The sequence below is a fragment of the Hippoglossus hippoglossus genome, chromosome 8 (genome assembly GCF_009819705.1).
Source record: "Hippoglossus hippoglossus isolate fHipHip1 chromosome 8, fHipHip1.pri, whole genome shotgun sequence".
Taxonomy (NCBI): Eukaryota; Metazoa; Chordata; class Actinopteri; order Pleuronectiformes; family Pleuronectidae; genus Hippoglossus; species Hippoglossus hippoglossus.
In genome coordinates, this window is record NC_047158.1 from 14,765,636 (window position 1) to 14,782,479 (window position 16,844).

The 16,844-nt window shown below is 41.7% G+C and overlaps 3 protein-coding genes across 4 annotated transcripts; 2 read left to right on the top strand and 1 right to left on the bottom strand.

The window, feature by feature from the left end:
* Positions 1–78: 78 nt before the first annotated feature.
* On the bottom strand, positions 79–2,025 carry LOC117766624 (coiled-coil-helix-coiled-coil-helix domain-containing protein 5). Its single transcript, XM_034593840.1, has 4 exons — positions 1,871–2,025; positions 1,521–1,661; positions 1,273–1,424; positions 79–457 (listed from the first exon to the last, which is right to left on the bottom strand). Coding segments are annotated over exons 1-4 (324 nt in total). The 5' UTR covers positions 1,873–2,025; the 3' UTR covers positions 79–428.
* Positions 2,026–2,142: 117 nt separating this feature from the next.
* On the top strand, positions 2,143–10,677 carry atp13a1 (ATPase 13A1). Its single transcript, XM_034593771.1, has 25 exons — positions 2,143–2,802; positions 3,590–3,679; positions 4,121–4,384; positions 4,496–4,651; positions 4,777–4,846; positions 4,942–5,048; positions 5,182–5,311; positions 5,435–5,490; positions 5,596–5,722; positions 5,855–5,992; positions 6,256–6,376; positions 6,497–6,654; positions 6,833–7,008; positions 7,097–7,207; positions 7,300–7,425; positions 7,505–7,613; positions 7,765–7,958; positions 8,287–8,383; positions 8,471–8,655; positions 8,859–8,973; positions 9,066–9,262; positions 9,388–9,530; positions 9,660–9,771; positions 9,860–10,003; positions 10,100–10,677. The coding sequence occupies exons 1-25, from the start codon at positions 2,476–2,478 to the stop codon at positions 10,208–10,210; spliced, it is 3,564 nt and encodes a 1,187-aa protein (XP_034449662.1). The 5' UTR covers positions 2,143–2,475; the 3' UTR covers positions 10,211–10,677.
* A 1,611-nt stretch (positions 10,678–12,288) lies between these two features.
* LOC117766617 lies at positions 12,289–16,550 on the top strand. 2 transcript variants are annotated; one of them, XM_034593832.1, is made up of 11 exons: positions 12,289–12,402; positions 12,655–12,685; positions 12,807–13,095; positions 13,195–13,268; positions 14,149–14,221; positions 14,336–14,423; positions 14,557–14,613; positions 14,719–14,790; positions 14,896–15,043; positions 15,759–15,846; positions 15,948–16,550. In XM_034593832.1, the coding sequence occupies exons 1-11, from the start codon at positions 12,326–12,328 to the stop codon at positions 16,028–16,030; spliced, it is 1,080 nt and encodes a 359-aa protein (XP_034449723.1). In that variant the 5' UTR covers positions 12,289–12,325; the 3' UTR covers positions 16,031–16,550. The 2 variants fall into 2 exon arrangements, with proteins under 2 accessions (XP_034449723.1, XP_034449722.1); XM_034593831.1 differs by having other exon boundaries at positions 12,341–12,402; positions 12,792–13,095.
* The last annotated feature ends 294 nt before the right edge of the window (positions 16,551–16,844 follow it).

Below are 16,844 nucleotides of genomic sequence, written 5' to 3' on the forward strand. Positions count from 1 at the left end.
GATACATTCCAGTTTAATATTTGACTTTGACTCAGACCTGGGGAGGGTGAGAAGGACAGACACAAGCAACAGGAGACAATGGAGAATGACCACACCAGATGAGTAATACAAGTCGGATTTTTAATGAAATTGGTACCAATAAATCCGGTACAAACCAGACGTCCTCACTTACACTCAAGTATAAATGTTATTTTCATATTAACATTCACATGATAAAAGGGACACAGTAATTACAATTTCTCCAATACCCATCTATAAGTCACAGTGCTTTTCACAATCCTCTATTTGTTATTGTTGAGAACAAATGCACACAGAGGAAAACCGATGTCCAAACCGTCACTGCACATACAGTAACTGAGCATGTGGACGTGTGAAGCTACACCATCACAGGTGTGATCTGAAGGTGGACGAATGCTGGCGTCTCAGTGCTACGATGGCTGAGCTGGAGGATTTGCATCTGGAAAAGAAAATGCATTTATTAGTATGTTAGCTAGTAAAGCAATATCACCAAAACATGATACAGTTTGCGAATCAAATATGTGTTCTTGCATCTAAATTCTCAAAAGGTCCAGGACACCACAACATGTGTGACATATCCCACTGTTCAGTGTACCAAGGTTTTCGTCAGCACTTTGGTTTGTTTGTCTATTAGTTAGCAGAAGTACGCAAAAAATATTGGAAAAATTTCAATGAAAGTTGGTAAGTTCCGGTATGGGTCCAGAAAGAACCCGCTAAATTATGGTGCGCATCCAGATCAGTGTGCTGATCCAGGAATTTATTTTTCACTTTCTTAAACATTGCGAGATAAAAATAAATCAGGCATGTTTAGAGCATTAATATTTAAGAGTGTGTACATAAAAAAATCCGGATTTAGTCACCACGAAACTTAATGGACGCGGTATGAATCAGTGAAGAAAATAAACTTTTGGTGCGGATCCGGATCAGGGGCAGATCCAGGATTTTCATTAACATTGAGTTAGGACGTTTTTCAACATTTTCCTTGGTTTCTCAGAGAATAATTCATGCGCTGTGATGAAATCAAGAAAAATCTGGCATATTTATGGGGCTGATACTTAAAATGTGTGTAAAATTTGGTGCGTATCCAAATAAAAAATCTGGATCTACTGAACTTAAATGTGGTTTCATAAGGGGGACTGTTGGGCCTTGGTGGAGGTCTGCACACTACAAAGTGCCATTCTAATTTTCTTATGTTAATCAACTGTTCCTATGTGACCTTGAGTTATGCATGACCAATCCCAGCAGGGTCCTTACCCACTCCACTGATATCCACCGTCTCCGCACAGCCCAGAAAGCGAGCCACGTGCGGTGAGCAGGAGGTAGGTTGGTTCTGGTTTTCTCTCAGGCAGCGCTCGAACTCCACAAACTGCTGGGAACAGTCTTGTCTGATCTTCTGGATCACCGGGCTATCAAAACAAAAACACATTGGTTTGTTTTCCATGTGCTCTGGCGGTTGTTTGAATGATGAGACAGTCACATAGGTGGGATTGTCGGTGCCTTACTGTGATGATGTGCACTGTGCAACCTTCATCTTCAGCTCATGACAGCTTTGCTGCCATGTTGATGGGTTGGAGGCCACACATGACCCATATTCCTCCATTTCTTTGTGGCAGTACTTTGCCGTGATATCCATAGCAGCCTGCCTGAGAGTTTACAGACGAATATAAAATCGGTAAGTGATCATGCAGCCATAGATCATTGACCTGATAAACCTGCTGTAACAAGCACAAGTATTCATGTGGAGGATGAGGTCTGATTCACAAAGTCGTATAATTAACAAACGGCTTCTACATATCTAGATAGATGGATAGTGGGACATGACACATGCATTAATGATGAGGAAGATTCTTACATGTTGATCTTGTCTCAAACGAGGAGTCTGATCAGTGAAGGTTACAGCACCACATTCAGTCAATGGTCACAGGAACAGTTTGAGCATGTGGAGCCATGTCTGTGCGGAGACCACACCGTACACACCCATTACGATCTGATTGGACAGAAATAGAACAGTGTGACACGGTTCTTTTATGTGATTGGCTTCCCATTTGTGTCAATCTCGCGGCCTGGCCACTCCCCGACCATGACGTAGAATTCATTAAAGGCATATCCGCTTAATGCGAAATTACAGAGTTCAACAAAAAAGGACGACATCTTGTCAGAGTTGTCTCATTAGTTGAAAAAAGTTTTATCAAAAAGACGCAATTCAACGACGGTGGGAAGAAAATAACTACCTTTTCCGGTTTTTAGTCATTACGTGACGTTGCGTGATTACGTATGCGGAAGCCACGGTCGGAGAGCGAGCGATTGAGGAAAACTGGCGCTGGAGGCTGGAACGAGCATCGCTACGTGTAAATATTGTATTTTTACCGGTTACGGCACGACGGGGCGGCGGCGGAGGAGAGAGGGGCCCGGAGGAGAGAGCAACGCAACGTGAACGACGCCGAGAAAGAGGCGAGTATGGCCGCAGACGGGATCCGGGGACCGGGTGAGCTGCAAATGGCCCCTTCTGTGAACCAGCAGCAGCATGACAGCGGAACCGGCGACGAGCTGGTGAGCTCGGTGACTCTGTACCGGCGGAGGCCCCGGCTGCTGCACGGCACTGTCCTCCCGTTCCTGGCCGTCCTCTACCCGGGCTGGCTGTACGTGTGGTTGGGGGTGTACGGGGCTTCAGACTATCCGGAGGCAGGCCTCCTAGCGCTGGCAGCCATCGGGATCGCGCACGTCCTCACTGCTCTCTCCGGTTATTGGTCCGTGCACGCGCACTGCTTGCTCACTTGCTCCAAGGTAAACATCATCAATAACAGCAATACGATATCGACGTATTTTTATTTCCCCTATCTCCTTTGCATAGAGATCAAACGTCAGGGACAGCAGGAGCGACGTGGAATCAATGACTTGCTCAAAGGCACTACAGTAGGGCAGGTGTTGGGCTTGAACCATGGATAGTGGGCTTTATAGGCACTGATTTCAAACACACGAATGATCAAACTTTCATTTCCCCTTTCACTTCTCTGGGACCTGCTGATACCGTCCAATGTTTTTGTGATGGTGCCAAGAGGCTGTAACTGTGTGACTGTGACCCTTCCTCCAAGTTTCATTTTCAGCTTCCATTCCATTTCATCACAACCTTGGAGTTGCACTGCCAGTGTATGAGGGGAAATTGTGTTTTACGACACAACATTATAGATATTAATAGAATATGGTTAGAGCAATAAATTATGGTTAACGTGGTTTTTTTGCAATGAGTACTTGTGCAGTAAAATCTACATCCCTCATTGTACGATATTTGTATCAACAATATAATATGATATAATAATATAATTGATTAATATAGCACTTTTCTAAACAAAGTTCTTCACAGCAAGAAACTAGAATTGCATGCAGGAGAGCAGATACCTCCACCAAGGCCCAACAGTACCCTTAAATTCAATCAAGCTGCACCAAATATCATAGTGATCAAGCAGCTGTATGTCAGGGCATTTCTCATTTGAGAGGGACAAAGCTGCAGAGGCACATGACTGTACCAAAAATACCTTAACACTGTGTGTGAATTTGTCACCTGTTCATACAGGAACCAGACCCAAACAAGGCTACGCTGGCAAAGGTCATACCCTGCCCCAACAACGGCTCTGCTGAGCTTGTGGCACTACAGAGGGACCAGGTTAGTTCATATAGTTTCTGTCAGGATGCTCCAAGTTCTCGTAATTTGGAACATGTCTGAGATGTCACATTCTATGTCTGTCAAGTTCTGATATGTCTCCCGATCTTACCAGTTCTTAGAAATCAATTTTCGCTTCATCACTCCTCTCGAGAGATTGGTTTGAAATGGCTTCAATGTTTGAACTCATTATTTTCTGTTAACATTTGTGATTATATCTGTCCAAAGAGGATATTCTATTGATGCATTCGTCTAAAACTACTTATATTTGTCACCTAGTGAGTGAAAGTGGTTAGTTACAGTTAATTACTGTGTAGTACTGTGATTTGTCCAAAGTATAAAGGATAAAATAGACAGTTTTTTCCAATCTGTGAATACACAAACATATCTTTCTTGAATTAATTATGTAATAATTTATTTTCTATTTGTTGTGCTGACCAACAGGATGAGAACGGGGATGGGACCCTATCTTTTGAGTTTCAAAAGATCCGCTACATGTTTGACCACAAAGAGAAGAAATGCTTCCTTCCAATAGCGTATCCCATCTGCCAGCCAATGGGCCACTTCCAGTCCTGCCGTGGTTACCAGGAGGAGACCGAACTCAGAGCTGCGGAAAAGCGCTACAGCACCAATCGTGCTGAGATGGTAGTGCCAGACTTCCTGGAGCTCTTCAGAGAGAGGGCCACAGCTCCCTTCTTTGTTTTCCAGGTATGTGTGAAAGTTTCTCTATATAATAATGTAATTTTATGGGTAATAATTGTAAACCTGGTAATAGTGTCTGTATTCATGTAACGTTATCTATCCTCTGACATCCATCAGGTGTTCTGTGTGGGGCTTTGGTGTCTGGATGAGTACTGGTATTACAGCGTTTTCACACTGTTCATGCTGGTGGCGTTCGAGGCCTCCCTTGTCCAGCAGCAAATGAGGAATATGTCTGAGATCCGCCGCATGGGAAACAAGCCCTACATGATCCAGGTAGGTTTGATCAAATTTAAAGTTATAAACAAACAGGTTATCTTGCAAAACTCTCCATTAACAATGTACAGTATTTTCCATGTCTCCATGACAATTTCAATATTATTTTATGTTTTTTGTGCCAGGTATATCGCAACAGGAAGTGGAGACCTATTTCAAGTGATGAGCTTGTCCCTGGTGACATCGTCTCAATAGGTACGTTTTCTGTCAGTGTTTTTAATCTCTTCATATGCGTCAGATTAACACTGTTAGTGTGTGTTTCATATATATATATACTCTCTCCTGCATAGGACGATCGCCCCAGGACAACTTGGTACCTTGCGATGTGCTGCTGCTCAGGGGTCGCTGCATTGTGGATGAGGCCATGCTGACTGGAGAGTCTGTGCCTCAGATGAAGGTTGGTAGCAAACTTATAAATGCACGATAACACTATCCAGAGCTGAGGTTATGGACTTTGATGGAGTGTTGGCTAAATTACATGGGATTTTTGTGGGGCATCTCAATAACTGCTGTTAATGTGGGGTGTGCAGGAGCCAGTAGAGGACTTGGACCCAGAGCGAGTCCTGGACCTTCAGACAGACTCTCGACTCCACATCATCTCCGGTGGGACCAAAGTGGTCCAACATAGCCCTCCTTTAAAGGCTAGTGCTGGACTCAAACGTAAGTGCTAATTCCTGTTGCCTAACCATCAAAACAAGGTGCAGACTCAAACGTAAGTGCTAATGCCTGTTGCCTAACCATCAAAACAAGGTGCAGACTCTTAAACCATTTCTTTATTTGCAGCTGTAGACAATGGCTGTGTGGCCTATGTATTGAGAACAGGGTTCTACACCTCTCAGGTAAGAAAGCTGCTTAGTTCATCAATATTACTACATTCCCCTTTTTCTTTTCATGCATTTTAATTCCAGTTTTAAAAACATGACTATGTGCAAACTGTCCTCCAGGGTAAACTATTACGAACCATCCTCTTTGGTGTGAAGAGAGTGACGGCAAACAACATGGAGACCTTCATCTTCATCCTCTTCCTTCTTGTGTTTGCCATTGCTGCAGCTGTGTATGTGTGGGTAGAAGGTGAGGTGGAATCAACTCAAGATTAAATTTACCCACCGATATTATCATAGTTGAAGTGATAGCTGATAGGTGGAGGCGAGTGCTTCAGCAATGCCCAAATACTATCTTTACTCTTTGTATTGTCACCCCCAGGGACCAAAGATCTCAGCAGGAATCGCTACAAGCTGTTTCTGGAATGCACGCTTATCCTCACCTCAGTTGTTCCACCAGAACTCCCCATAGAGCTCTCCCTGGCAGTTAACACATCTCTTATCGCTCTGGCTAAACTTTGTAAGCCTGTTTCTGCTCCTCTCCTGTGTGTGTGTGTGTGTGTGTGTGTGTGTGTGTGTGTGTGTGTGTGTGTGTGTGTGTGTGTGTGTGTGTGTGTGTGTGTGTGTGTGTGTGTGTGTGTGTGTGTGTGTGTGTGTGTGTGTGTGTGTGTGTGTGTGTGTGTGTGTGTAATATATACAAAGAGACTTGGACAAAGCAGCATATAATGAAAAGCTTATAAAATCCGTGGTTCATTCCCGTTTTTCTTTTCTTCTCCTGCCTAGATGTATTCTGTACAGAGCCATTCAGGATACCATTTGCAGGGAAAGTGGAGGTTTGCTGTTTTGACAAAACAGGAACACTGACCAGTGACAGTCTGGTGGTACGTGGAGTAGCAGGCCTTAGGTAAACTCAGCCAGCTATTTAACAACATAATTCATAAAGCATACTCTGCTATGGTTTAAGTTAGTTATCACACTACTTTGTCTAGAGGATATTTGAGTGATGTTTGTGTTTATGACACAGGGAAGGAAAGGAGGTGATGCCTGTATCTGAGATCCCAGTTGAGACGCATCGGGTGGTGGCCACCTGTCACTCACTGGTCACTCTGGATGATGGACAGCTGGTCGGAGATCCACTAGAGAAGGCCATGCTGACCGCTGCTGACTGGACCCTAACTAAAGGTACGTGGATAAGACCTCCACATGCCTCCCTCGTGCCCAGTGCAGGGCACTGGCAGGTGTGTGAGAGTGTGGGTTACATATAATTGTGTGGCCCTCTCATGATACATTTGGGTACCTTTTGCTCTCAGTGGCATCATGCTTAAATGTATTTCTTGTTGACTCTTGTCTCTTTGACCAGATGAAAAGGTGTTCCCACGAGGCATCAAAACCCAGGGACTTAAGATCCACCAGCGCTTCCACTTTGCCAGCGCTCTGAAGAGGATGTCAGTTCTGGCCTCCTATGAGAAAATGGGCTCCACTGAACTCTCTTACATCTCAGCTGTCAAAGGAGCTCCAGAGACACTCAGACCAATGGTATTTACACTATCCTTATTACATGCTCTGCTGTTTTCTACCCTATTCAACATGATCTACTGGTGTTCTAATGTGGCTGTGTTTACAGTTTTCAGAGTGTCCGGAGAGTTATGACAAAGTCCACAGGGAAATGTCCCAGGAAGGGGCCCGAGTGCTGGCCCTGGGTTATAAAGAGATAGGACACCTCAGTCATCAGCAGGTTCTTGTTTAACTTTTCTCATAACTGTCAGATATTGTGTGATGTCTTTGAGTAGGTTTTGAACTGAGCTTGATATTTCTGGGTTCTTATAGGTCCGGGAGATGAGTCGCGAAGCACTGGAGTGTGACCTGCATTTTGTTGGGTTCATGGTTGTGTCCTGTCCGCTCAAGAGTGACAGCAAGGCAGTAATCAGAGAGATCCAGGAAGCATCTCATCATGTAAACAAGCTGACAACACACCATTGTGCACCGGTACACAAACAGCATGGTTTTAAGATCGATCTCCCTCTGCTTTCAGGTTGTGATGATCACAGGCGACAACCCTCTAACGGCGTGCCACGTAGCGAGAGAGCTTCACTTCATTGAGAAAGAACACACTCTTATATTGCAGCCAAGCGTCGATCAGAGTAAGAATAGTCATCATAGAATTATATGTATTGCTCAAGTAAGCCTGTCAAGAACAGAAATAAATGTTGTAGCTAATACACACAGAGATTATTGTCGTAATCCATTTTCAGTAGGTATTTCTAAAGAAGGGCATCTGATGTTATTTTTCAGGTGAATGGCAGTGGGAATCCATTGATGGCAGCGTGCGTGTACCAGTGCCCCCTCCCTCCGTTTCCTCATTCGTGCAACAGTTTGACTTGTGTGTAACAGGGGAGGGGCTGGCCAGACTGAGCTCCGACACTCGGCTACTCAACGCCCTCTTGCCTCACATACAAGTGTTTGCTCGTGTCAGTCCAAAACAGAAAGTGAGTCCCAGAACAACAGCAGCTGTATATCCTTCAAAACTAGTAGTAGTAGTTGTGTAATTTTTTCTTTTCATACTCTACAGATGTTGTATTTCTGTGTCAATACAACATTACTCTATGTTGAAGTTTGTAAACCACAGCTGTAATTGAGTGGACTACTGACTATTTCAAACATCAATAGCTGACGTTAGGGTTTTGCCGATTTTGGTCGTTGAGAAGCATTATGGGAAATCTAGAGAATAATTTTCCTGATTATACATTTTTTTACTATGTATGGTCTCGAAGGGTGAACTTTAAGGATGTTTCTGGTTTGTCTGTTGTGTTACAGGAATTCGTGATCACCAGTCTTAAGGGGCTGGGTTATATAACACTGATGTGCGGTGATGGAACAAATGATGTCGGCGCTCTCAAACACGCCCACATAGGTAAGGTTCATCAACTGCAGGGAATCCCAGCCTTTGTGCAAACGTATGACACAGTAAGCAGTGACGATCACTTTGTTTTATCCTCAGGTGTCGCTCTGTTAGCCAACGCCCCAGAGCGCATGCCCGAAAAAAAGAAACGGGGGAGAGAGAAGGAGGTACCCGCAGCAGAATCCCGACCTCTACCACCCGTCAGTTCAGTAGGCAAACTCACCTCCAGGGCAGCCAGGCAGAGGGTGATGGCTCAGAGAGAAGAGCAGCTTGCTGCACAAAAGGTGTGTGTCATCAGAAAGGAACTCCACCCTGATTCTTGAGGCAATAGTTTATGATTAACTTCCTCTTTTTAGTCTCCTCTCCACTTACTTTACCAAGATTGAGGAAATTGTGTATTTATAGCTCAAAACAGAGAATAAATGTGCATTCTATTGACTAATAGAGTTGAAGTGTACTGGTCTAAAGGTAATTTGTTATTTAACAGGAGAGGATAAGTCAAGTCTTACGGGAACTTGAAGAGGATCAGGTACAAGTAGTGAAGCTGGGTGATGCCTCCATCGCAGCCCCATTCACCTCCAAGCTCTCATCCATACAGTGCAGTAAGTGAGGCCTGATCTTTCAGCTTTCAGCTCTTGATTAAAAAATGTGGTCACTCCACATGTGAACCTTGTCACTTTGTCTTTGTCCACAGTCTGCCATGTCATAAAGCAGGGCCGTTGCACCCTGGTGACAACGCTCCAGATGTTTAAAATCCTTGCTCTCAATGCCCTGGTGCTGGCCTACAGCCAGTCCGTACTCTACCTCGAGGGGGTCAAGTTCAGTGACTTCCAGGCGACCCTGCAGGGCCTGCTGTTGGCCGGATGCTTCCTCTTCATCTCTAGATCAAAGGTGAGAATTTGTTGAAGAAACTACAGGTTCTGCATGTTTCTGGTTGATTGTTCTCCTTGAAAGATCATTACGTCTAACATGACAAATGTCTACTGTTTTTCATATCTTTTCTCCTGTGTACACAGCCACTGAAAACATTGTCTCGAGAGCGGCCCTTACCAAACATCTTCAATCTTTATACGGTGTTGACTGTGCTGCTGCAGTTTGCTGTTCACTTCTGTAGTCTGGTGTATCTTTACAAAGAGGCACAAAGCAGAAGTCCGCCCAGGTAAATCACTGTAAGACAGAAAGAGAGAGAATGGGAGAGTAAATGGAAATTCTGCTTTACCAGTTAAATATTTCTAACGTTACATTAATACATTATAATAACTATTATCTTGTCAATTTTCTCTTGCAGAGCGGAGCAGTTTGCAGATCTATACAAAGAATTTGAACCCAGTCTAATCAACAGCACCGTGTATATAATGTCCATGGCCATGCAGATGGCCACCTTTGCCATTAACTACAAGGTACTTCTCCTTAGTCCCATTAGTATTTGTTATCTCTGCATTCATTAGGGTATAATAGATTCACAGCATTTCTTGTTTGGTTTGACAGGGTCACCCCTTCATGGAGTCTCTCACCGAGAATCGACCACTTCTATGGAGCATCGCTCTGTCAGGATTAGCAATTGTGGGACTTCTCTCTGGTTCCTCGCCAGAATTCAATGAACAATTTTCTCTTGTAGATATTCCAACTGACGTAAGCTGACATTATCTCACCGTTGTTTGGCTCTCATACACTTGTAATCATTAATAACCCCATGATGTAATCTGCCTCCTCTTTACTTCCTTGCAGTTCAAAATGATCATTGCCCAGGTTCTGGTGGTGGACTTTGCTGCCGCCCTGCTGGTGGACCGTGTCCTGGAGTACCTGCTGGGCAAAGGAACTCTCAGGCTGCCTTCTTGAACTTGTGCCAACAGCGACTGCTGCCCTTACCAACCAAACTGTAAAGGGAGACAAGACTTTGGATGAAGAAAACAAGTGAAGCTGTTGTGACAAAACAGCCGAGACAGACATGGCGAGCAGTAGTGTACACTCCACTCCTTCCCTCGTCCTACTCTACCTTTCCTCAACCATCTGTGTTTCTTTATTGTCTCCCTTTAGATTCTCTATCTGACTTCTTTATAACTCTTTATCTTTTTCTACAATTCTTTATCCCTCTCTTCATCTGTCCCTCCCCACTGCTACGAGGACATGAAGACAGCAGTATTGAGTGGAGTGCGAGACTGTGTGCCAGCCAGAGTGAAAACACGGGCACACAAATGGGCATTCTCTAAGAGAATTGCACAAGTGTTTTTGATTTTTTGATTCCTCTCCTTGATTTTGTAAAAAGTGAAAAACATCTCTAACAGACTTATAAAGACTTACAGATACAAATTATGACGTCTGTCAAGTGTTTTATCAAATACAACTACTGGTGTGTCTGCACATTAAAAGGATGAGGATGTCCGGCTGGTTAATGAACTATTCTGGTCCCAGAAATGGGTAAGTAAATAATGAGTATATGAAGACACTGAACCTGTAGACATTCCCCCAATGAAACATGGGACACGTGAAACCTACCAAAACAAAGTGTGTCAGTCCATTAAGCATCAATTGAAAGTAGAAAAGACTTGAAGCTTGTCAAATTAATGTTAAATTTACAACTGGTTCTAACTACCAAAAAAAACGGAGATCAAAAACCGTTTGCTCGTTATCTTTGATATTGAATGAATTTACGTAAACTTTAATTGTAAAACACATTAGCTGTCTAGAAAATACATATAATAATTCAGTCCCTTGCATTGTGGATCAAGTACTATACCAATCAACATGTTAAATGGCCTTGAAATCTAAAATGTGTATAATTCTGGCATCCTCTCAGTGATATATATACCCCCTGAAACCAAACCTGAATTCAACAAAGAGCAAAGATAAAATTCATGATACACAGAGGCATGATATACAGTGATATATATATATATACTCAAGAATAGAGAGTCAGGAGGCTGCCACAGCTGAGTCTAGGTTTATCTATACTTCGTAGTCAATTAGCTTATCTTTCAAGAGGTGGTTTTAAAGAGAACATGAATAAATCTACATAACAGTGGTGCCTTTCCTGATTTTCTTTTAATTTTCATTTCAAACTCAGCTATTTCACACATGTTTTGCATTTTCACCACATTACTTAGGTAACACAGGAATTTGTCTAATGATAAATATGAACACAAGTTAATGACAAAATAACGAGATAAAAAATGAAAGAAGTTATAAATATTTGTTATATATGCACTTATTTACATCCAGGGGTCAGGAAATCCCACATAATGGATGTACAGTTTAGGAAAGCCCTGCTGTTGTAAATGAAGAGATGCGCAAACAGTAACAACTGAAATGGCAGAACCACAATAGAAGAGAAAAAGACATTCACTCCCAATGAAATGAGCTATTTAGCACAACATCTTGAATTTAGGAGACAAAACCACCAAGACACTGAACTGCTAGATATTACAAATCCAACCAATTAGTATAAAGAGGATCAGGGTTGATTCACTTGACTCGGTGAGCGGTTATGATAAACTGAAAACATCAGTTACAAGATTATTAAATACGTTAAAATATACTCATGCATGAGTATGCTAATATGGTCATTAATTGATCATCTTAAAAGTGAAGCCCCAGGAGTTTTTTTTTTTTAACTTTTAGCTGCACATGGGGTTATGGGGTTATCAATACTGTTTATTGCCTGTGTTTCCTTCATATGTTTCCAGGAAAGCATAGATTTCCCATTATATTTTAAAACTAACTATATAATTATACTGTTCTGTATTTTGTCACTTATTAAGTCTGATATTAAGCTTAATAGTATGTTATATTATATTATATCAAATTATATTATATTATATTATATTATATTATATTACACAACTGTTGATGTTCTGTCAGTAAAACTGTAAAATACCTTCCTTTGCACCGTTTCTCTCGTGTTGCGCTCACACTACATTTCCCATAGTTCTTAGCGCCTTGGAGGGGTTCGGCTTGATGGGCGCGCGCTGGGAGGAGGAGAACTATTTGAAAGAAAAAATGGCGGAAAAACATTTGGCAGCGGAACATGACGGGTTTGTATTTTATGTTTTTCTCCAACGTTAGCGTCAGTCGTGTTCTCGATGAACGTCTGTGGTGTGTTGAGCAAAGTTAAACATAACCAGTTTAGATTATGTTTGTGTTTTTCCGGTGTATATTGCTGTTTAGTTTGCGGTACTTGACGTTGACGTGTTATTGAATGACTGTGGTAACGTTATTTTCTTTACGTGTGTTACTTCTATTCTTTACATGTAACGTTTAGCTTGTAAATTCGTGTTTTCCTGCAGCTTCGGGAGTGTCGCTGGGAATCAGACTGAGGTGAGACATCTGTCTTAACATTCAAACTAACTAACAACATCCGCTTGTTGTGTGTCCGCGAGCTGATCCTGCTCCAGAGGCTCACTTCCTGTCGCTCTGTGTTCAGTCTCTGGGCTCTAAGGTCTCCTCGGCCACACAGTCGTCGAAAAGATGCTCCTCCACAAGCCCCGGGTCATCGAGCCTGGCCAGCACAGCCCCCCCACACAAATCCCCCCGGACCGACCCCCCATCGCCCACCAGACAGGAGCCAGGTGCAGGAGAAACACATCCAGAAACAGACAAGATAGAGAACCCAGAGAACCCAGAGGGGCCCTCAGGTGTCTCCGTCAGCCCGTCTGCACGCAGGAAATCCTGGAGGAGAGCCACCCTGACAAGACGCTCTTTCCCTGTCCTGCCCAACCCATATCAGGGTGAGATGTCTGTCTGTGTCTCCCTCCCCCCCCTGTGATCAGCAAAATAAAGCTCAGGGGATATTTGTCCATTAATGCCCCTGTGTGTGTTTACTGTAGTTTTGTGCAGGAGCATAAGCACATCCCTGTCACATCAAGAGAGGCTCGAGAGATTGATGGAGGCTTCCATGAGGGTAAGTGTGAAGGAGTCCTAAGCATACTAGTGAATTATCTTTTGACAAACTTAATTAGAAATGTGAACAATTTATTAATCAGAAAGGAAAAGTTGAATGTATAAAACAGTCCCCCTTTTGTAACCACATTTAAGTTCAGTACATCCAGATTTGTATTTGGTTCCGCACCAAATTTTACACACTCTTAAATATCAGTCCCATAAATATGCCAGATTTTTCCTGATTACATCAAGGTCCCTGAATTATTCTCTTACAAACCAAGGAAAATGTTGAAAAACGCTTTATCTTCCAATCTGAAAGAAAATCCTTGATCTGCTCCCTGATCCGGATCCAAACCAAAAGTCAATGTGTTCTTCCCTGATTCATACAAAACGCATTTGTGGTAATCTGTCGAGTAGTTTTTGCACTATCTTGCTTTCAAACAAACCAGCAAACAGATAGGGGTGAAAACATAACATTGGCAGAAATTACTGTTCATCTACCGTATTTAACATTTGTGATAAAGACCTTGTTTCACAAGACTGAAAATATTTGGAAAGATGATACATTTAAAAAAATTTTAAAAAGTTGCTGTCAAACAAATTAAGGGGCATCAAATAACATTTGTTGTATTGCAAGAAGTAGCCAGATATTTATGTTGTTGTAAAAGTGGTTTGATAAGAACATTGTGAGATTTACTGAGATTTGGTTTCAGAACTTTAGCGACCTGATGTTATGGTTTATTCAAGAGTAATTAACTTCTGCACTGAAGATGTCTTTATGAAGTTCTCAAAGAGAATACTTGTGTCATAATGAGAAGACTGTGAGGGGTTTGTCTGCACTAGGTTATTGGTACAGTTCATAACTCGTGATAGTCTAATCACAGCTATTTTGTCTCTAGCTGGCAGTTGAAAGAACTCAGAATTCCCTCCAGTCTGTGCCGAACAGCTCACTGGAGCGTTTTCAAAATCAAGGTTAGTGCTTGCACAGCTTTATTTGATATGCCACATATTTTTTTTAAGTCTTTATTAAAGAAGAATTGAGTTTAAGATGTTGTGTGTCTGTGTTCTGTGTCCTCCACACTACAGTCGAGCACATGCAGAAAGAGTGGGGTTATCTGGCCAAAAGTTTACACAGTAAACCACAGGTTCATCAGCTCCATGCTAGTGCAGCCAGGTATTCTAGCTTTTCTATTTATTTACTTCTCTGCATGAAAGATATTGATAATTATTTGTTCCTTTGGCTACTGATTGATTTATCACTTTGCATTTATTCTCATATGTTCTTTTTTTGTTTTGGTTTTTTTCAGTTCTTGTGATCCTGCAGTGCAGAGAGCTGTGGAAAAAGTCCAGAAAACCATCAACAGGCATGTTGTTCTTCATTTCACTCTGGCACACACAAATCCTTCATATATTCAAACTTAACCATAGATGCTATAACCTATCATTAACCGGTCTGTGTTCTGTTTTAGGCTCGAGGCTGAGAGTGAATCTTGGGAGGCACTGTTGAACAAACACCGGAGTAAAGCAGAGGAAGTGGAAAGGTGAGCGTGTGTGGTGTCCCTGAGGAAACGCTGTGGTGATGCTGTTAGTGGGGCAGTTTTGTCTTCACGGTTTTGTGTCGATAACGTGTTCTGGATTTGTTTCAGGAAAGTGGAGCAGGGCCAGGAGAGAGGCATCGCATTAGACTCTTCATGTATGGCCCAGTCCTCCCAGTACCTTTTCATACAGAACAAACCTGATTACCACAGCCTCCTCTGTAGACAGCAGCCCAAGCTTCACACAATAGCGGTGATTGTAAGTTGCAAATTAAATTTTATGTTACTACTGATAATTTGAGCAAAAGCAAAAATCTGTTGTTTTAATTAAAACATTGTTGTGATATGCCATCTTTATGGTGTTATATGGTAAAGCTGGCATTAAAGAAGTGAAATGCTTCTTGGCTGTACACGAGAAACTGGAACACATTCTTTCTTCTGCATCTTTGAAATGTTTATCAAGTTTTTGGCTCTCAACTGCCGTGGGTGACGGTGCCAGTAAAGTAAATAAGAAAGTCACATTCAGTTTTGTCTGATTTATATTCAAACAACAAATTTCCACAGAACAAGTGCAACACCCATACTGTGCTGTGAAGTTCCCAGTGCATTTCAGTCAGCTTCCTGCTATGAGTGATAGTATCCACCAAAAACAGTATTTTCAGCCAAAACAGTTTAATTTTCTTTCACTTCATTTCTGTTTTGTTGTGTAGTTCAGTATTTAAAATTGACCCCACTTTCTGAAAGTTGAAAAACAGTTGATGTTTCATATTAAGATTGCTGTTGAGATTTAGCAATAAATGTATATATAATTCTAGCTATGGATATATTTCTGAAACCCTAACTTTAATTGTTGCTTCTCTGTTTTTTAAGGGCTTTAAGTACACAGACAACTACTACTTTTGAAGTTAACATCTGTTTTGAATAGATTTTGACCTGCTTTACCATGTTTTTCCTTTGTATTTATTTATCTGTAGATGGACACTCAGTGTAAGATGGTTAGAGACCTTCTGTCTGTGAAGGAGCAGTCACAGTTACTCGTGAAGGAGACTAGTGGCCGATTGGGTAAAGAACTTTATTCCTTTTTGAATCTTTCCACTGGAATAATTTTGTTACTTACATAAATTATCAAATTAACATGAATTCTGGTTTCTTTTTCCTACCAGCGGCAGAAGCAGGATTCCAGGATCTTTCCCCTGACCCATTTAGAAACCTTATGGCAGCACCTGTATCCTCTGCAACCACATAAGTGCTCAGGCAGGAGGGAAGAACAAACGAAAAAAACACATCAACAGACTCTGGCTCTTTATAAATTGTCTATGAGCTTATACATATTTTAAATTGCTGTTATGTGATTTGGGATCATCATTTTCTTAATTTCTTTGCTCTGTCTTTTTAAAATAAATTAAACTCGTGTTTTCTCCATCAAATGAAACCATTTCATTCAGCAAACGACAGGACTGGTAATAGAGCTACTTCAGGTAGTCCACGTGCTTGACCAGCAGGTGGCAGTGGTAGGCTTTATATATTTATCTTGGCATGCTGGGTTAATGGGCAGAGGGGATTTTTATGTTGTGTTAAACCTGACTTAAGTGCATTCACGCCTGCAAAACCTGATATTAGAACTTGAGTATCATCTGTCAGAAATGGAGCAAAGCCAAATGTTTCAGAAGACTTTGACAACTTCCTGTAAAACCAGAATAGTGGTCATTCTGTGTATCTTCATAAAATAAAGACTGGGAAAGAAATTCCCCACCTCTTGGAACAAATACCCTTTTCAGAGTGAAGTCTTTTCTCTTGAAACAATGAAATGTATTGATATCAAAAACCAAAACTGATTCAATCTTTTTAACAAAGTACTTTTCAAAGAACTTGAGTCATGGGGTGTATTTGAAGTTACATTTAAACAGCATCTATTATACAGGTATTCTCAAAAGTCCTTATGCAAAGAGTAAACACAATGTCATTAAAAAAAAAAAAAAGGGTTAAAATCTATTAGAAAATGCCTGTTTTTGAATAAGAATTGACTTGGACAAAAGGAAAGCATTAATATTAATGCACAT

Bases quoted from the DNA above. Each gene is read 5' to 3' on its own strand.
- LOC117766624 (XM_034593840.1), bottom strand. The intron at 1,425-1,520 runs GTAAGGCACCGA...TTGTTTTGATAG, and splicing joins GCACAGTGCACATCATCACA to CCCGGTGATCCAGAAGATCA. The intron at 458-1,272 runs GTAAGGACCCTG...TTTCTTTTCCAG, and splicing joins GGTGGATATCAGTGGAGTGG to ATGCAAATCCTCCAGCTCAG.
- LOC117766617 (XM_034593832.1), top strand. From the start codon at position 12,326: ATGGGCGCGCGCTGGGAGGAGGAGAACTATTTGAAAGAAAAAATGGCG. The intron at 12,686-12,806 runs GTGAGACATCTG...CTGGGCTCTAAG, and splicing joins TCGCTGGGAATCAGACTGAG to GTCTCCTCGGCCACACAGTC. The intron at 13,096-13,194 runs GTGAGATGTCTG...TGTTTACTGTAG, and splicing joins CCTGCCCAACCCATATCAGG to TTTTGTGCAGGAGCATAAGC.
- atp13a1 (XM_034593771.1), top strand. From the start codon at position 2,476: ATGGCCGCAGACGGGATCCGGGGACCGGGTGAGCTGCAAATGGCCCCT. The intron at 2,803-3,589 runs GTAAACATCATC...CTGTTCATACAG, and splicing joins GCTTGCTCACTTGCTCCAAG to GAACCAGACCCAAACAAGGC. The intron at 6,377-6,496 runs GTAAACTCAGCC...TTTATGACACAG, and splicing joins CGTGGAGTAGCAGGCCTTAG to GGAAGGAAAGGAGGTGATGC.